We start from the raw sequence: 19,154 nt of genomic DNA, 5'->3' as shown, positions 1-19,154 counted from the left end.
CTCTTGCATATCTCCTAAATCACTACCATGCCTTTGTTCTGTGTGCCGCGTGAGCCCTGGCTCCTATCTGTTCCTAATCTCCTTCCTCACACAAGCGATGCTACTTGGTTTGGTCCCTGGAAGCTGGTGTGAAGGATGGTTGCTTGGGGAAGGGGCGGGGGGTAGCTGCGGAAACAAAAAAAGAAGAGGAAGACACTTTATCTCCTCCCTCCAGGCTGCACGCTGATATCAGAGAAATGAAGAAAACAAAAACAGAGATAATTAGCCAGGCCGTCGCATGCGTTTGTGAGTTTATATGTGCATATGTGCGTTTGTTTGACAATGAATAGCGATTTTCACAGGCGCCCGCAACAAGAAAAAAAGTGTATGAATAATAATCATGGAATGTTTGCCGAGGCCTGATTGCTCTCATTTTAATGACGAAGGCAAAGCGACGGGATCAATCCCCGAGCGGCGCGGGATCTGGAAAAGGAAAAATGATGGATGCGGGACACAGCCATTAATGGGGCCCCTGATCATGTGATTATGAACACTCACATTCCCCAACTGCATGCAGTGTTAGTCACTTGCTCTGTGCTGGGAGGAATGCTGGGAAGATTGCTTTTGAAATGTACAGTAATTGCTTAGGTACAAGTTAACATACTGAAAATTAGATCAATTAGTTTGTGAGAGCAAAATAACATTAGATTTTGATTAAATAAAACTGAATTATTTTCACACTTTAACCCTTTTCAATCCTCTGCAAGTTCTATGTGCCTGCACTATTCCAGGTTCAGGGAAATATTTTGTTTGAGTCATTTTAAAAAAGCAGAGTAAAACACTCATTTCCATGGTGTGGCTTTTTTACCACATTGTGTTGGGTTAGCTATTTTCCTTTGCGTCAGTTACTCTCAACCCAACAATTTTAAGAGTGTACTGTAACATTTTTCATTGTTTAATATTTCTGTAAACGTTCACACTTTAAAAATATCTGGATCAAAAATAACAACATTATGTGTAAAAAAAAAAAAAAAAGACCGTTCGACCCAACTTTCTGGTTGCTCTCTACAAAAATCTGCCTCATTTTGAGGTTGTCTTGTACAAATTGACCCATTGTTTGGCAGAAAATATGATCAAATTGATCCAAATATCGGGTCAGTCCTTTTTTTTAAACCGTAATTGGATTATTTTTGCCATAATTGTTTGATGTGTGAAAGCTTACAGAAATGTTAAGACATTCAAAAATATTGCAGTACACTTCTAAAACTGTTGGGTTGAAAGTAAATTGGACACTCAAAATTGTCCTTAGGTGTGTTTGTGTGTGCAAATGGTTGCTTGTCTTTGAGTGCACTGTGATTGGCTGTCAACCACTTCAGGGTGTACCTTTGCTTATTACTCGAAAACACCTGGAATAGGCTACAGGACGCGATGATAAGTGGCTCCGATGATGGATGGATGGATGGATGGATGGATGGATGGATGGATGGATGGATGGATGGATGGATGGATGGATGGATGGATCAGATGGATGGATCACTTCCCACCTTGGAAGTGTTCACTGTTAAACTCTGTGCCCAAGGCATTAATTGAAAACTTGCAGCAAACTGAAAAAGAAATTCACAAAGAAAATTACAAAACTGGGGAACTCAAACATGGTAGGGAAAATATAGCGATGCAATGAAATGTTCAACATGCTCAAAATTTAATGCCAACTATATAAACTTTTGCCAACCACAAAAACTTTTGCGGACGTCTGGGGAAACACTGTGCAACCTTTTGCAACCTTGTACAAAACCTGATGTAAAAACAAGACCTGCAACATGCTCACACCCTGGCAAAAAGCAGTGCTGCGTCCATGTGATTGAGGAATACAATTGTTTAAGTTTACTGTCGAGGGCCAACCTGAAATGTTGTCTTTTTGACTCAAGCATTCCCAATAATTGCCAAACATTGAAAATTTGGGGGACTTTTTCCAACTGTACAAATAAATAAATGCTCAACTTGCACATAAGACACATCAATGCATGTATGAACGCATGTGTGAATAAAGTTTGACTTTTAGATAGCCAGTGTCGCCGACAGTGTGTAGGTCACTGACCTCGGTGAACTGGGCAATCCAGTTAATGCTTTATTAAAATGAATATGAGCCCATGAGTCATAATGTGCATTATTAACACAGATATTAAAGGATGAAATGTTGAAGAGCGGCCAGGTGTTGTCGGGGCTTTGCCATGCATGGTAATTTTCTCAAATGCACGCTTAATGAAGTGGGTTTGGGATTATGTAGAATTAGGTAGAATCTAATTGTGCAGTGTGGATTGAATAAATACATAAACATACATAAGCACTTTAATGAGATTGACAGGAATAAACAGGATGAGAATATACAAATGTGGTGGTGACCCAAGATTTGAATTTCATTCATTTTGTGACCATATTGGTTGAAATGAATAGAAATGTATTCATCTATTTCAGAAATAGAATTTTGTCTATAGTATGCTGCACACTTCTCTGTGTTACTCAATCATTTGTGCTTAAGTATTTGTTGTTAAAAGGGCTTCAAAATTGACAATTGATACATATTTTTAACATGTCAGTGGCTTTTTCTATTATATGTTAGAATGAAGCTAACTGGATCTTTTTTACACAGCTGTTTGCTTGTTTTAAATTACATATAACGCTTATTGTTGTAAGTTTAATTTGACGGTAAACTAAACATGGAGTGGCATTAAAGATTTAAGGGTTTTTTTTGTTCGTTTTTTTTAAGAATTCGCTACCATTAGCCAAAGTGGTAATCGTGAAGAAAAAAATCAACAATTAAAACATTCATAACTTTTTAAAACTGAGGTTTCCTGTATTTATAATATATGAACCATCCTATTGCGGCATCCATTTTTAAATGATTTATTAAATGCTTGTGGTGTCAGGTGGTACATCTAAAAATAACATTCCGCTATGCTGTAGCAGAGCCCCAAGGATGAACATCATTTTATAGATATTGACCTACAATCACATTTTTTTTAAACTGACAATAATGGGACAGCTGTCACCAAGGGCTATTTTCTGGTTTACTTTTATTTTGTTTCTGGGAGTCTACACGATATTTATCTTGAATGGTTCTTTTTTATGTTCAAAACAAAAGCACATTATGTAAAAATGGATGTCTTCTAAATAATGTATGACTCATTATCCCAACAAGCAGCAAAGTTCAGATGTGACAATGAGTAACATTGGGTACACAGTCCACAATCACCAGTTGTTGATAATTTTGAAAAGACAGTACACAAACTGTTTCAGAAGATTTTGTAAGGACAACTGAAAGTCTGACGCCACAGATTTAACAACTCTGTCTGATTAAAGAGATCACAGACCGGCATGATTTGTCAAACCAAGAGACAATAATTAAATTAATCAAATTCACGCTAATGCTTTGTAGTATGTCGGTATACATCGTAAACACGGGGAAAATTGGCTTGCTTTTTCTGTTCCTTGCACACACAATACCAGCTCAAATGTTCTCATTGATGGTTTAAAGCAAAGCTTGTGCATTTGTCATGTTCTCCCTGTGCTTGTCTTTTGTTTGAGTACTCAGGAAGGAAGGAAGGAAGGAAGGAAGGAAGGAAGGAAGGAAGGAAGGAAGGAAGGAAGGAAGGAAGGAAGAAAATGTGAGGAGGATTGAAGGAGTAAAGATAGAAGAGTGTGACAACGGAAGGAAGGAAGGAAGGAATGAGGATTATGAGGGAGGAAGAAAGGAAGGAAGGAAGCAAAGAGAGAAGAGTGTGACGACAACGAAAGAAGGAAGGAAAGCCTTCATTCCTTCCTTTTTCTTTCCTACTGTCCATCCTTCCATTAGGAGGGAGGAAGAAAGGAAGGTAGGAAGAGTGTGAGGGTGGGCAGATGGAACAAGGAATAGTAGGAAGGGAGGAATGAAGGAGAGAAGGAAGGATGGAAGGAAGGAAAGGAGTAAAGAAGGAAAGAAGGTAGGAAGGAAGTAAAGGAAGGAAGGAAGGAATTGCCCATCGCCTCCTGATTACTAAGCTGATTTGCACACTGTCAAATGGTTGTCCAAGTGATTCACTTGACTGTGCTGCATATGGCCTTTGGGCAAAACCTGAAGACGTAAATCACGCTCACGCGTTGCCAGTGGATTGGACAAGTAGACGAGCGACGGAAGGGCAAATGCAATATGTGAGAGCGTGTTTGGTGATGTTGAAGGCTGAAAATGTCCTGAAATAAAACTTAAAAACATGAATATTTAGCTTCAAGAAGAAGCATCTGCTATCCCAAATGACACTAATTTTCTTGAATGTTAAACTGCAAATCAAGCATGGCTTTAAGAACAGATGCATCTGAATAACAATTTGCGCTGTAAGAAGATTGAATTTTGGATGGCTCCTTACAACACTGCTCAGTCTAGCTATTATATTACTGTGACTTGTCAGCGTATCCCATCATCAATCCAAAAAAAAAAAAAACCCTTGACTGTAACAATCTCAAACCACAAAGCTAGCATGCACATTCATTATTTAGCAGATTTTACATAACATGCCTCACTGTGAATGTTGTAACCAACGAAAATTGCAACAACGGTGAAAAAAACGTGAGCTGCGGCAAGCGATTATTTCAATAGGTGATTAATCCATCAATTATTTTGTCAATTATTCTTTTTCGAAAAAAAAAAAAACGTTTTCTTCTCATTCCTTTATTAAAAAAATAAATTTTTTAACTGACAATGCAGAAATAATGTTTTTAGGATTTGATTGTGATTTGGTGCGTACCCTGTTACAGTTTTGGCAAAAATGTTGAAAATAGTGTTTCTAAGTAAAAGCAGCTGTTTGCAAATGTTTTTCTTTAATTCAACTTTTGTTGCCTTTAGTCAGACTTTTGTTCTTCGAGACATCAACACTCCCGTTAGCTGCTAGCCGTCAATGGCAGAGATTTGTGTCGTGAACTACAATGGCTGTTGATTTACGTTGTTTTTTGTTTTTTTTGGTTGTTGTTATGTTTTTGATGTCCGAATGCATTTGAATGTCCCTCATGTCTCATCACAAGATGGCAACACTCCTTTACGTGGCTAGACGCCAGATTTTTTTTTTTCTAAAATGCCTTATAGCATTGAATGCACCTTATGTCTCTTACGCATTGCGAGTTAGCAGCTAGTCTCCAATGTCAGAGATTTGTGCCGTATGCTATAATGACAGCGTAATAATCTTATAAATTATGAAATGTAATGTAAGACAAGCCATTATTTGGGCTTGTGAAATCTTGGTAAGAAATCTAAAGAAGGCTAAAAGTGAGAAGTGCCGGTACGCCGTACTGCTGCGTACCTGCCCACTAAAAAACCTGGTTGTGACCAGTAGGCAAATTTAAAGCTTTCAACTTGATAGATGAAAGGTCCTAAAAACAATCTGTATGCTAGCACAGTGCTGTTCCAGGAGATATCCTTACAGGACACTGATATCACAATGGACCCGGCGCAGAATAACCAACAACATTTAGTGACCTGATCAAGTGCTCGCCAAAGTGTGCAAAGCGAAGAGATCATCACACAAAAAGCAAGACACGGAGCACTTACAACATGCCCCCGCCTGCTTTTTAAAACATTCATGTTTGGAGCCCATAAAGGCACGTTCAATCCAACAGGCAATCCGTCTTCTGGCGGACGTCCAATCAAGCCATGATGTGACCCAAGAGGTTGTTTGTCTCTCCCGCCGGACATCTTTAACTCCACAGTAGTTCAACTTAATGCTCTTGCTAATTACCAGGAGGCCTTTAAAGACCCTCCTTTCACTTCCTCTTCATGCTAGCCTCATCACGCAGATAATCAGGAAAGTCAGCTGAGAAGCATCAGAACAATAAGAAACACACACCGCATTTCTCCTTTCTGGTGCACACCATCTAAAACTGTATAATTATACGCTCGGATGGGCAATAAATACCCCGATGTGCATATTGTTGGGGAGAATGAAAATCCCAGAGTGGGCTTATTTGTGTGGAAGTGTGCACGCAGATCAAATCAGGCTTTGTGGGCTTGAGTGCCAGAGACATTTGCTGCGGCATTAATGCGCTGGAGCAGCAATCAGAGTGGGAGTGTACGATTTGTGTAAATGAGAGTGACAGATTGCCTCATTGCAGTAATCAGCCATTTTATCAGCGACACAAAGCAGACTGATAACAAGTAGCTTGACTCTGGGAGAATGCTGTAAGCTGATAAAGCCGAATACCATTTTCGATCCATATTGTGGCTTTTCCGCTGGAACAGAGCTCCACAACAGTTTACAGTTGGCACACTAATAACATCCTCTATAACTGATATCCACGATATAGAACGACCTGATTTAAAAACACTGTAGGCATATTTTATAACAATTGTAACACCTGTTCATTTTTTAAAGTATTTTATAGATTTTACGCCAATGCCATCGGCTTGAAAGTAAGCGACCGTTTTACGCAAGATTGGCAATCGGCTGTAATGTCACCGTTTGTCATCGTCAATGATGTCATTGATCCGTTCTGCAAATTAGATGCTGGCTAAAGGTTTTGAGAGGCAACATTACACCTTTTAATTGCACCAGTGTGACGGTTCAATATAGAGCATCAGTTCCTTATTTTCAGTATGTAATTGCTGCTGTAGTTTATTTACAATAAAGGAATCTAATTTCACTAAGTGGTCGCATCCATTATTTTGGTCCTAAGTTGTTCTTGTTTTGCCTGACCGAACTTTCATTTTATGTGTAACCAGCTCTTGAAAGTCTTCAAGAGGTCAGTAAAGTTTGTCCCTGTGTTTCTCTGTCACTTTGACACCCAATAGAAACAAGAGACAAAAAAATAGTTATTATCCGCACAAAAATATTCCAGGACACGGCGGAATCCCGCAACAGATGTGTATTTATCGTACATCTAACTAGATTTGTTTGTTTTTAATGCAAAGGGAAACAAACTGCCGAGCATGCTGAGCACCCACTAGCAATGTAATTCCCTGCGTGCAGGCAGTATCATTGTCCTTTGCCCACTCTCTCTGCAGGGAATAATTAAGACACTAGACCAACAGTGTACATCTCTTACGTGCAAAAACAACCCCACCCCTTGTAATAATGTCACCCGAGACAAGAAGTGATTATTTGTTTCATGATGCACTCTTGGCTTCTACCTGATAGCATGGCAACAACATGACCAACAGGAGTCAAAAGTCCGGGATTCGGATTTGTTGTCTTTAGTTTGTAAAATAAAACCATTACAAAAATGATACAATTAAGGAATGGCAAAAGTATCAGTCTTTAGAACAGATATTTAATTTAGCAATAAGTAGTCATGTTACAATTAAATTGCTTTTAATTTAAAAAGAAAATATATCATTACTGTCATGGAATCAAAAACGTTGAAATGGATTACCTGATACCGGGAGAATACTTTTAAAATGTCACGTACCCCCTAAAGCTGAAATTTAACTCTGGTCCCTTAACTTTGAGGCCGACGAGCGCACCACTCAACCACCGAGCCACATACTTGGAACCATGCGGCTCATAGTCCAGTACGGTGCATATGCATTTTTAGACATAAAAGTTATGTCGCTGTGTTACTATTGTGTTTGTGATGTATTCCAACTACCCGAGTGTGTCGGTGTTAAGTTGAAAACATGCGCTTATTGTTAAATGTGCATTCATGTTGAAAAAACTCCCACTTACCATCTCTTTGTGTACAGTACAGTTAATATTTGATGTTACAACCTGTGGATTACAGTCCAGTGTGGACCATATATGACAATACTATTTTTTTGTAAACATTTTGTAGCTGTGGTTTATGATCCGGTGTGCCTTATAGTCCGAAAAGTAGGTAACTAAATAAAGTACATGGATTATATTTACTATTAGTACTTACTTTTTTTTATTTGTCCATTATTTGACCATTAACAGGTGACTTCCTGGTTTCTGGAGGATAATAAAATTTACAATAAAATTTACAGCAGACCAATTTAAAATCTCTGACACAGTAAGGGGGAAAATATAAAAAAAATCATGTAACAAACTTGCATTGAATTTTTATCAAAGATGCCAATGTTAGATTTGCTTGAGGGAAGGTAAGTGACTCTTTGACTCCAATGCAACAGCAGCCCGCAATTTGTCCACATCAGTGTGTATGTGTGCACCTAATTCCAAGAAGTGAGATGAATAATTGACGTTTACAAGCTCCGCCCAAAACAAATGCCCAGGGGCATGAAAAGCACACGCATCTTAAGTGACCCTCCAGCATGATTTGTGGTCTCTCGTCCGCTGCTATCCATGCAATCTCCTACACTGGGTCAATTCAACATGGTGGTTGATGCAAGGGCCATTGACATGCCTGTGAGGGAATGCGAGAAAATACTGACGGAAAGAGTTAATTTATCAGCGATTGATTTGCCAGCTCCGTAATATGGCCAAAAGAAAGTGCTGTCAGTGGAATCAGTCGCCGATGTTACAAATAGAACCATGAAACAACCCAATAAAAAGAAATCCAATGTCGGGACCATCTAATGAGCACTTATGTTATAATACAAACATGAAGAAACTTGACAACCATTTTCTCACTGCAGCACAATTAAATGAAAAAGGAATTTACACTAACATATTGAGGAAATCAAAGCAAGGAAGTTTACCACAAATCCATCCGTACTCTTCATATGATAGATAAACTGGACACAAGTTGACTAACTCAGCCGTTTTGAAATGGGGGTACAAGTAGGGCTCGACCGATATGATGATTTTTGGGGGGAAAAATACAAATTAACAATCAATCAGCCAATTAATTGTAAAAATAATAATGAATAAAATGGTATTTTTTCCTCTCCCAATGCATTTCAACAACTGTGAATTTTATTAGGGATTTTCACTATTCAGTCAGGAATAATACAACAACAGTCTGTGGAAATAGGAGGGGTAAACACTAAATATTCTGTAAAACTGCAAAATGAAAATAATCAAAAACTTTACTTTTCATTTCACAGAAGATTCAAGAGTTTTATTGTCGTATGCATAGTAATACTGCACAATGAAATTCTTATTCTGTTCACTTTACCGAGCAGGCTACATTGCGCAATTGAACAAAATAATAAACTAGGCAATAAAACTGAAAAAAAAAACTGTAATAGGGCAACAATAATGAAGCACTAACAAATGAAGAAACTCACATGCTGAGCATATTATTGAGTAGATGGAGTGGAAGAAACTGTACACATATGAGGATGAAGGTGCAAAATATCATGTAATGCAAAATTATTATTCTTATTATTTATTTAGCAGCTTTCCTGCACTGTGCAGGATTTGTAAGGTGCATGTGTGCATGCGGTAAATTGACTGGTGATGAGGCAGATTAGTGAGTGAGCGATATTTTCAGAATCCGGATGGCCTGTGGGTAGAAGCTGTTTGCTAGCCTTGCAGTCCTGGCCCCCAGGATGCATCTATTGGAGTTATAAGAACTTTAGTTGTTGTCAAAGGTGTTTACATTACTAGTAGTTGGATAGAATAGAATGCCTTTTAAATCCTCGACAGGAACAGTACACATTTAGTTTCAAACTAAGAGCAGATTAAGTGGAACAAGAAGCAATTTATTGCTATATTGTGTTGCAGTGACTCTTTTGCAAAATGCCTGAGATACGGGCATTGTCATTAATGTCAATTTCCCAACCGACGATCTAGAAACCGATTATCTAACACATCTATCTTCAGAAGTTGCTGAATAAAAAAAAACACTTAGAGATTTAATAATCACACATGGATGGCACAGCACTCCGATTTAAGCAATTCAGTTCCCATCCCAAAATAATTTGTGCAAGTTAATGGGTACTTGGAAGAAAAGAGAAATCACATTGGGCACGTTATTGAAAAAAAAATGTTGAGTGCTACTTGACTATCCTTCCATCACATGATTAACAAGTGCAAACTAAAGAAGGAGTTTTCTAATAGGGGTGATTCGGGTGATTAAGGCATTTAAAGAGTCAGTTTTCAGTTGGTCCAACTCCAAACCATACCCACAAACCCTTGTGAATTTATGGGTTGGTTAGTTAGTTAGTTAGTTAGTTAGTTAGTTAGTTAGTTAGTTTTAACACAACTGAGCGATACACAGTATTTAGTCAGTCTCAGACATGAGGCACAGGCATGCCTCAGTTTCATGACAACGCCTTGCCGTGTTAAGCAAGAAAGCCCAAGGAGAGTTCAACTAATTCATACTTTATGAAGACGAACCCAATCTGGATTCATCCAACAGGGTTCAAACATTGAGACCGCCAATCTCGCCATAGGAACTTGACCACGCTATTTCCACCAAGCCACACTCCGATTCAGGTTAGGCATCAGGGGTTTATTTGCTTGTTGTTGAACAGAAAACAGAAAATACTTGCCACATTGACAGACAGACGTTTTTCCCCTTAGGTGTTTTTTTTTGCCTTTGCATATAGCCATGGCCTTGTGGTTCCAAAAATGTATATTTTTTAAAACATCCAACTCACTGGGATCAGTACAATTGTATTGAACAAACCGCATCTACTTATTTTTTGATACTAGAGTGTTAGGGATTAACATAATAATGCAACGAAGAGTGTGTGACATTATCTGCAAGCTTATATGCAGGACTGCGTTAACATAGATGATTCAGCAGCACCATGACGGTTTCTTCAGATTAGGGCTTTAAAGAGGCTTTTTTTGTGGTTTCTATTTTCACATTTCTCACAAGACCGCAGAATATAGCCTAGTTCATCAGCTATCATGAAGTCCGAAGTAAAAACAACCTCCAATTCATTCTATTTTTATGATTTAAAAATTTTGAGTGAAATCAGTTATCTTTAAGTTTGTTTTGACGACGGTCTAAAGACGGCAAACCAGTCTTGGTTTGAACTCAAACTTTTATCAGCAGCTGTTTTGTGAACCTCTTTACACAAGTTAAAATATAGCTGCTCATTTAAGGTATACCCCTGCTTTGAATGTAAACATATTGAGGTTGTCGAATATGCCAGATGGCACCGGCCTCGTATTTTTTTTTTCCCAGATATGAAGATTGATCTCCCATCGCTCTGTTCGCATGATCCATTTTTCGTGGATGTAACAAAGAGGTTTTGTCAGACAACAGCTGCACAAGGAGCGAGGGACTCGTTGGCGTGCCTCGTGTCGCTGTGACAGATTAGTGGATGGTGGCTCGGAATTGCTCAGTGGTGCGCTCTCTGCACTGTGTGCCATTATGTCACAATTAATACATGTAGTAAATGTCATAACAAAAAAATATCCCTTCTGCAACTTCGGAAGATTAATAACAGTTTTACTTGGAACTTTTGTTTGTCTCTGAACTTAAACATAGAGCAACTGTATTTTCTAGATGTTTCTAGTCAAGTCAGGTTTAGCCCTTGGTCACCACAGGGTCTCAAAGGGCTTCACAAGAGGAAAAAAAAAAAAAAACACAGAGAACATAAGGGGGATGCCTCACTGTGAGTATTGCAATTTCAGCCAAGGAGACGTTTCACTTCCTGGTTAGAATTGTTACTGCCTAAAAGAAAACCCTCACATTTCATTAGAAATTGTAATGCCAATGTGCCAAATGTAAGATTTCATCATTTATTAGCCCAATATATGTCAGCATTATCAATAAGAGAAGAGACAGAAGACATTCTGAGTCAAATAACTAATCTTCTGTAAATGAGAGGTTGTCAGCTCAGTCTAACCTGTTCTCAAGAAGAAGAAGTTGTTCTTTTCAGCCTTTCTGCCTGAATCTCTATACCTTTTTAAGCAGGATTTCTCAACTGCCCCAGCCGGTTGGGGACATTCCACTCTCTATACAGAAGTTCACCATCTGTTTCTACCAATTCTTTCATCATTTTTCACCATCAATATAGTTTAAATTCAACTTTTCAAAACATCCTTGGCAATTACATGGTACAGTCTGTGTTCAAATGGGATAACTTGTTCCATCATCATTTAACGGTGGAAAGTTGCAAATACCACGTAATGCCTCCTTTAAGATACTTTGAGGTAAATGGAAATACTATAACACAAAAATAGAGTAACTGCCATTCAAAATATTCACCCTACACCCATAAATACACAGTTTTACCCCTAACATGATGTTTATTGGGATGATTTAGCTCTAAACCTTAACAGCGTCAATGTGGAGTGGAGCACTGAGGCTGTACCAACCTAAAAGCTAACATTAGCATGCTAACATGCAATGAAATGTCACTAGAGTGGGATGAATGTTAAATAAAGGAATTATTACATCTGCGGTGCAGAACAAGGTCAAATTAAATCTCTTTTGTCAGCACAATCTAAACAGTGAGGGTTATTTTTTTTGCTTATATTTTAACTTGAATGATGCTAAATCTCATAAACCTTTTGAATTAATCAGAGTGGTTTGTTTGGGTGGCTGGTGGAGGTGTCAGATTAGTGATGATTGATTCACTTTTTTGCAGCGAGATCCAGTTTTCAAGCGTAATCCATAATGTTGAAAGAGGAAAATATCCCAGGGGTATTTTACTGACAAATTAATTATAAAATATGGAGCAATCTGTGGAGTCTAATAAGACTGGGAGGGTGTGAGGGGAAAGGGGGTGGTGCTTCCACAAACAAGCAAACGTAAGGTAAATTCTTCTTATATCGTCTTTGCTGCCATTTTCTTTTGTGCTTGGTGATTGAACTCAAACGTGTAGAATAACTAACGATTCTAACTCCCAAACACATCGTCGATCCTTGTGCATCGTCATGAAACTTGTGCTGCGTGGAGCAGGCCCCCCACCTTCACATCCCCCTTCTCTTCCTTTCTTTATTTTTGATTGGCAAACAAACCATCAATATCCTTCTCTCGCGATTAACATACAAAGCAAAAATTCGCTTGGCTGCACATAAGACGCAAACAAAAAGACATTCAAAACGTGATTTGAATAAAGTTGACCAAAGTTTTCCATCTTCGCTTTCCCTAGCTAAAAGAATCATGACTGCCGCCATCTGAGCGCTACGGAACTCCCCATGTAATATAGAGGTCACTAGACCTATGAATATGTATAAAATATATGTTGGTCTAATAGAATACATGTATTTCCGTAAACCTCAATTAAATTTATAGTGGGTTTTCAAAAACAACAGTCTAAATATTAAACATTTACCCTTTAAGTGGCTGTGTTCAAATTCAACCGATCACATTCAAACTCATGGTAAATGAATAGTTCGAGCAGGATTTTCACGACATTTTTCTGCTTTCTCACAGTGGCCTACAGGTTTAGTGGTAACGATGACTGCCATTTCGATTTTTCATAATTCCATGCACCTGGTATAAGCCCACAGATCCAAAAATTTCAACCCTGATTCAATTGGAGCACAATTTATTTGGCATGTGGGAAAATGTCCAAGGGTTGTCCATTCCATGTATAAGAGGGTGTGCATACTTGGGCCACCCCATTTCAGTTGTTTCTTAACTTCACCCCACGCAGAGTGAAAAAAATAGCTTTACTTTTGTCGTATTTTTTTGTTTTTATTTTCCTCACTGTCCAGAAAATGAAGGAATGAATTGAAATCAAGCAGCATGATGGCCAAAAGACAAAAAGCTCCAATGTGTCCTGAGACAAAATAACGCATTGCAGGAGACGACCAGCGCTCCAGGGTAGGCCGCAGTGGCTCACTAACCATCTGCGACTAACAGAAGAGGTTCAGTGCTCACCATTGGGGACATTTTGTTTGTTCATATCTCCCCTAAAACCCCAGTGTGAATACAGCTATGTATGGGTTCTACAGAAAGCAACTTTCAGTTGTCGGTTTTACGCATGGGAATGGATTTGATGCATGAGTCTTTTTTTTTTTTGACACAGATAAGCTCTTACAAATCATAAATAACACAAATGATCATGTTGCTTTTGATGAAATTCTTATATGGTCTATTATTTAAGCCTCTGAAAATCTATATTTTGCTCCTGCATATGGTGCTATACACTATAATTCAACATTGACAAAACAGGGATGGCTGCAACACAACACAAAGAGAGCCGCCGAGAAACTAAACGAGCGTCGGTTTGTGGATAATCAAACAAAAATATGTTTAACGGCTCTACAGTTGTAATAGATGCCGATATCTTTGGACTATGTTTTTTGGATGGAGGCGGGGCCAATTTGTGCCCATTTGTATCCCTTACAAACACGACTCAAATATTTGAGGTGTAGTAAGTAGTGACCTACCAATGCTTTCTACAATAGCAGTCAAACTAAAAAAAAAGAAAATATTTTGATTTCTGGTGAATATTTTGGAGAAGTGATATCTATTTGTGTCCCCTTAAGCAGATGGATATGGATGGGCACCAGTGTTGGAAGATCTCATCATTCAGGTTCAGGAATCATTTGTGCAAAGAACCCCTAGAAAGTCAGTAAAAAGAGCGTCCTGAAAACTCAGATTTCCTGTAAGATACTTTGGCATCTTGAGGACGTTTGTGAAACGAATTATAACATTAAATCAACGTTTTGTTTTGTTTTTAAGACATGTAGTATTTAAGCCAACGTATTTATTTATTTTTTTTGGAGGGGCGGGGGTCAATGAATATTGTGTGACAAAAGAACCGCGTAAGTTGTTTGTAACATTTTGACCAGTTGACAGTAATAAGTGATTGTGATATGTGGAATAAATTACAAGTATCTGTTCCCATTTTGTGCCTCCAATTTGATATACAAGAGTGCACTAGAAGCAAAACAATAAATCAGTGACAGAATGTGTGACTAAGGTCACACATCATAGGGATATCCAAATGCAGACTGGGAAAAAAAACAGCAACAATTTGATAAGTAATTGCTCCGTCAAACCACTCATCTCAATCCTGACACCGGAAAAAATGTAACCTTACAAACCCTGATACAAATAAAACAAACTTAGTTGTAGAGTTGTAGAAGCAAAGGCCAAGTAATGAGACCACAACTTCTAAGAAAAAATATATTTAGTAAAAATATCTGCAGTTCTATTTAAAAGGGGAATTTGCAGTTTTAAAACCGTTAGCGGGATTTGAATGTAATCTTACTTCACTAATCTCAGTGCAAAGGCTTGATGATGGCCGCCTACAATTGAACTTTCACTCGTGATGGATGTGTTCTATGATTGACTGCTCTTCCTCAGGCATGGTGGTTAGTTAATAAAATTTGGGCATTAAACGATGGGGCCAGAAAGAGATTACTTTCTTTTCCGCATATTTTACAAACATACTGTCAGATTCATAGCGACAGTTTGAACAAATATGGCCAAAATACAACTTTTTTACAAAAGAAAAAATCCCTCCTTTAAGGTGAAGGTTTATTTCTGTTTGGACTCATTGCATGTAATATGTGGTGATGTCATTATTGAAATGTATGCTCCATTTTTTTCTGAAGAAATTTTTCGAAGTACACTTTTTCAGCATGATTCAGCTTCAACAGCCACATGCTATTTCAACATTCAGCTGCAAAATGTCACTATTAAGTCAGATCAAAGAAATTGATCATCAGTCAATCATATGCACATTCAAATTCTTTGGCTGGTGGTTCGAAGTGGGCCCCAACAATCCCGTTAGCCTGACCTCTCCTTGTAATCTGAATGTGACGTTCAGCAGCCTAATTTGTAGCTGAATACAGATTTTTTATTTTTTAAAGTGCTTGTCAAATGTTTTGTTTGGTCATTAAAATTTTGTGTGAGTAAAATTAGATTCAGAACCTGATGATGCAGGTATACTTGCATTTATGAAAGTCCCCCAAAAACTCTGCAATACAAATTAACAGAAAAAAATCCATGTAAATATAAAATAATACAACACATAATAAGGTGTCAACTGGTACAGTCTTGCCTGTTTTATGTCTGCATGAGCAAATGCAGCGTGTGCCGCATGATTTCAGAGTTCATGGTCCGCAGGAAGTCAGTCAACCCTCTATTGAGCAGTTCCTCCATGGGCACGAATTGGAGCACCTGTCTATCACAAGCTTGTAGACATTTACCTTCGTCCTCTCCTTTCAGTAGTTCACTAATACGGCTTTGGACTTCTGTCAGGGCTGGGAGGATTTGGGCCGCGTTTTGAGGGCAAAATCCTGCGCATATGAGCACTGCTCCGACACCACCAGAGGGCGGGCACCTGAAGCTGATTGAGCGAAAACACGCGTGCAAGCAGAGCACCAACGCAGCCGATACACGGGTGAGCGCGGACATCACAGGCAGCAATATAGCGTCCCCGGAGGAAAGCGTCCGTAGGGACATTACGACACAGCCGAGCAGCTGATGCTGGTAGGACGGCGCAGCGTCGTGCAGTGCGCCGCCGTGGCCTCCTTGAGGGTATGAACCCCCTGAAGGAAAGGTGAGAAGGAGCTCTTCTATTTGATTGCCACAACTGTCCCAGTCCGAAGGACTACCAAACACCATACAGCGCTTTTTGGTTTTCGTCTCGTTATTGTCAGTGCAAAGACTTGCAATATCCGACAAGATGGCCACAGCGCTACCCGCTTGGCATGAGTCGCAGGGACGCACTTGATTCAGGTCTCTCCCAGCTGAGGCCACCTGTGCTTCACTCACATAGTTTAACAAGAACCCCTCACAGAAGGGAGAGTTTCTGACTGCCGGCAGAGCTGCTCCAACAACAACGTACCAGGAATCAACGTGGCAGCCGGACAGCGGTCCTCGCAGCACGCAGTCCGTCCCGTCTGTCCCACAGCGGTGTCGCTGTATCCAGTCGGCATGGCAACCTCTCTCTATACGCTCCTTCCAGCTGAGGGTCTGCAATTCCCTGCGCTGGTTGAAGGAGCCGGCCGCTTGCTTCTTCTGTCCCAGAGGTAGGCCCACTGAGACGCGGCAGCAGGCGGGGCTGACGGCGTTACGGGAGAGCCATCGACTCCGGGGAAGGAATGTCACCTGAGCACAGAGAATAAATAAAGAAATCCATAAAATTGATGGATGGATGGATGGATGGATGGATGGATGGATGGATGGATGGATGGATGGATGGATGGAAGTTCCTCAGTGGCAGTGAATGAGTTATCTGAAAATATTTTCAGATTAGCCAATAACAAAAATATTGATAGCAGCGCTACGTTAAAATAATATGGCTTCCTACCTGGAAACGTTGCAAGTAGTCCTGAGCGGTACATTCTCTTATGCATTCAAGCCTCTCCCTCTGCTCGTCACTCATTCCTTCAAACAGTCTCAAGTTTTCGGTGATGGTCTCCACCTGCAGAGTGTGAAAGTATGTGCACAAGTCTTCATGCTGTCTGAGGAACGAGGACGGGATGGAGGATTCTGGGAAGAGCGCCTGCCTCTGCGCCAGATGTGGTCCATAATTGCGGATGAGCTTGGCGAGCAGAGGCCTCACAGCCTCTTTGCAGTCGTAGTCAAGGCACACGACATAAACCTCAGAATTGCCAGCTTTGCTGGTGGCGGGTTTGAAGACGCTGACAGAGCGAAAGCAGCAGTTAAGCAGGTAGAGCAGACAGACGGAGGAGTGTTCGTACAGAGTGAACATTTTGAGCACAAAGGAGCCGCCGGGGCTGAGGAGCAGAAGAGCGGCGGTCACCTCGCAGTAATGCAGCGGCGTCACCAGCGCCTCCTGCTCATCAGGGTTCTCCTGACAGTCGAAACTCCCGTCCGCCGTCACTAGATCTACTCGCCGCATGTTAGCCACAAACACCTGCAGCTCCAGGAGGTGCTTTTGCAGCATGAGGTCACCAGTGTTGTCTGAGCCAAAAAACCACCACGGCAGAGTATTGGCAATTAACCGATCATCCGCGATAGTGGTGCCACCAGTGTTGGACTCATGGTACGGGTTGAGCGTGTTGGCAGCCCAGCTCCAGTCACAGTAGCGTGTGCATTCATTGGTTTTGATATAGTGGTTCAAGGAGCTTATAAATGCACCAGGAGCTTCACATAAGTGAACACTGTTCAGCTCTCCAGAGAGAAGCGCCTGCTCAGGAAGAATGTTGAATGTTCCCAGAATCTCATAGAACTTGCACCATGCCTGTGTACAGATTTCCGCGTTGGCAAAAGAGCGCACCGTGGCAATGACCTTCCCGGCCCGGTTGGTGGAGTTGGTGTGCTGATGCCATATTTCGATGTTTTTGTCACTGAGCTTGTTCTTTACAGCATTCAGGGACACCTTCAGGGCCTGAAGATGGCAATTTTCTCCTTTTGCGCATTCCCTGAGAGCAACATTTGCACTAGGGATGCACCATTCGTCATTGGATGGCTTGATGTAGGTCCTAAATTTACTGAACAGACATTTAATCTCAGTTTGTGCGTCTGCATCACAAGCGGCAGTGCTGTTCACTTGCTGCTGCCTGCAGACTTTCTTCTTGGTTCCATTATTCGAGATCATCTTCCTCCCCTGCGGTGGTAAAACAGCAGGCTTGGTCAAATCAAAAGACACCAAGATACAGCGGTCATGTGCACAATCATTATTTTTCTGATAGTGACATTTTATATAACCTGGTGAAAATGTAATTTTAGCACACACACACACACACAAAAAACGTTAGAAAACGGTTTGGTCCACAGTGAGTTGCCCAGCACTGAACTATACCATTCGATTTGATTTGTAACACTACTACTAAGATGAGACCAATACAAATAATACAAGTATTCATATTTTAAAAAATAATAATTTTGTAATATTGAAAGATTTTTCATTTTTTTTAAATATATGTCGTTTGGTACCCATCCAAATCAGTGTTGCTCGGACTTGCTACAGATAAGATGAATGGCAGTAACTCAGAAGAAAAAAAGTGTATATCCGAATGGCTGAGGCTGGCGAATCATTACCATTTCCTAACATAATAAACATTCAAAAAACACACACACATAAAATAAAAGACACGTTTTTAGGTTGTCGTTACGGGTGAGAAGCTCTTTTGAAAATATGAAGTTTTCTGTGTAGTTGAGTTAGTGACTAAAATATTCAGTGATGTTAGTTTGCCTTCTAAGTGTTCTATTGTATTCCAATTCTCTTTACACTTCCGCTCAGAATGCTATCACTAAAAATTAGGAGTCAATGAAAAGTTATAAGATATCACTTTAAAAGTGAACTATCTAAGGAGATAAAGTGTCGCTTTTGGACACTCTAAACGTCTAAGATGAGTAAATATTTTCAGTGAGATATTTTTAGTTCAACACCTACACAAACTAAAGATGTAAACAATCATAAAGCGTTGTAACCCACCTGAATGATGCGTCGCACAAAC

General features: G+C 39.8%; 1 protein-coding gene across 2 annotated transcripts in view; it reads right to left on the bottom strand.

The window, feature by feature from the left end:
* The window catches only part of cmtr2 (cap methyltransferase 2), a 20,619-nt gene extending 1,465 nt beyond the window's left edge, over positions 1–19,154 (bottom strand). Inside the window, exons 1-3 of one of the 2 annotated variants that reach the window (XM_088413347.1) lie at positions 19,133–19,154; positions 17,039–18,301; positions 16,574–16,836 (exon numbers count right to left, since the gene is read on the bottom strand). In XM_088413347.1, coding sequence (XP_088269473.1) covers positions 16,574–16,836; positions 17,039–18,292 — 1,517 coding nt within the window. In that variant the 5' untranslated portion in view covers positions 18,293–18,301; positions 19,133–19,154. Of the gene's footprint in view, positions 1–11,544; positions 16,837–17,038; positions 18,302–19,132 lie in introns of those variants that run through there. The other variant, XM_088413346.1, reaches the window with a different exon arrangement.

This window comes from Hippichthys cyanospilos, chromosome 4, assembly GCF_059441005.1.
Source record: "Hippichthys cyanospilos isolate Australia breed blue-spotted pipefish chromosome 4, RoL_Hcya_1.0, whole genome shotgun sequence".
NCBI lineage: Eukaryota > Metazoa > Chordata > Actinopteri > Syngnathiformes > Syngnathidae > Hippichthys > Hippichthys cyanospilos.
Note: the sequence above shows the minus strand (reverse complement) of the source record. Positions and strands in the feature narration are given on the sequence as shown.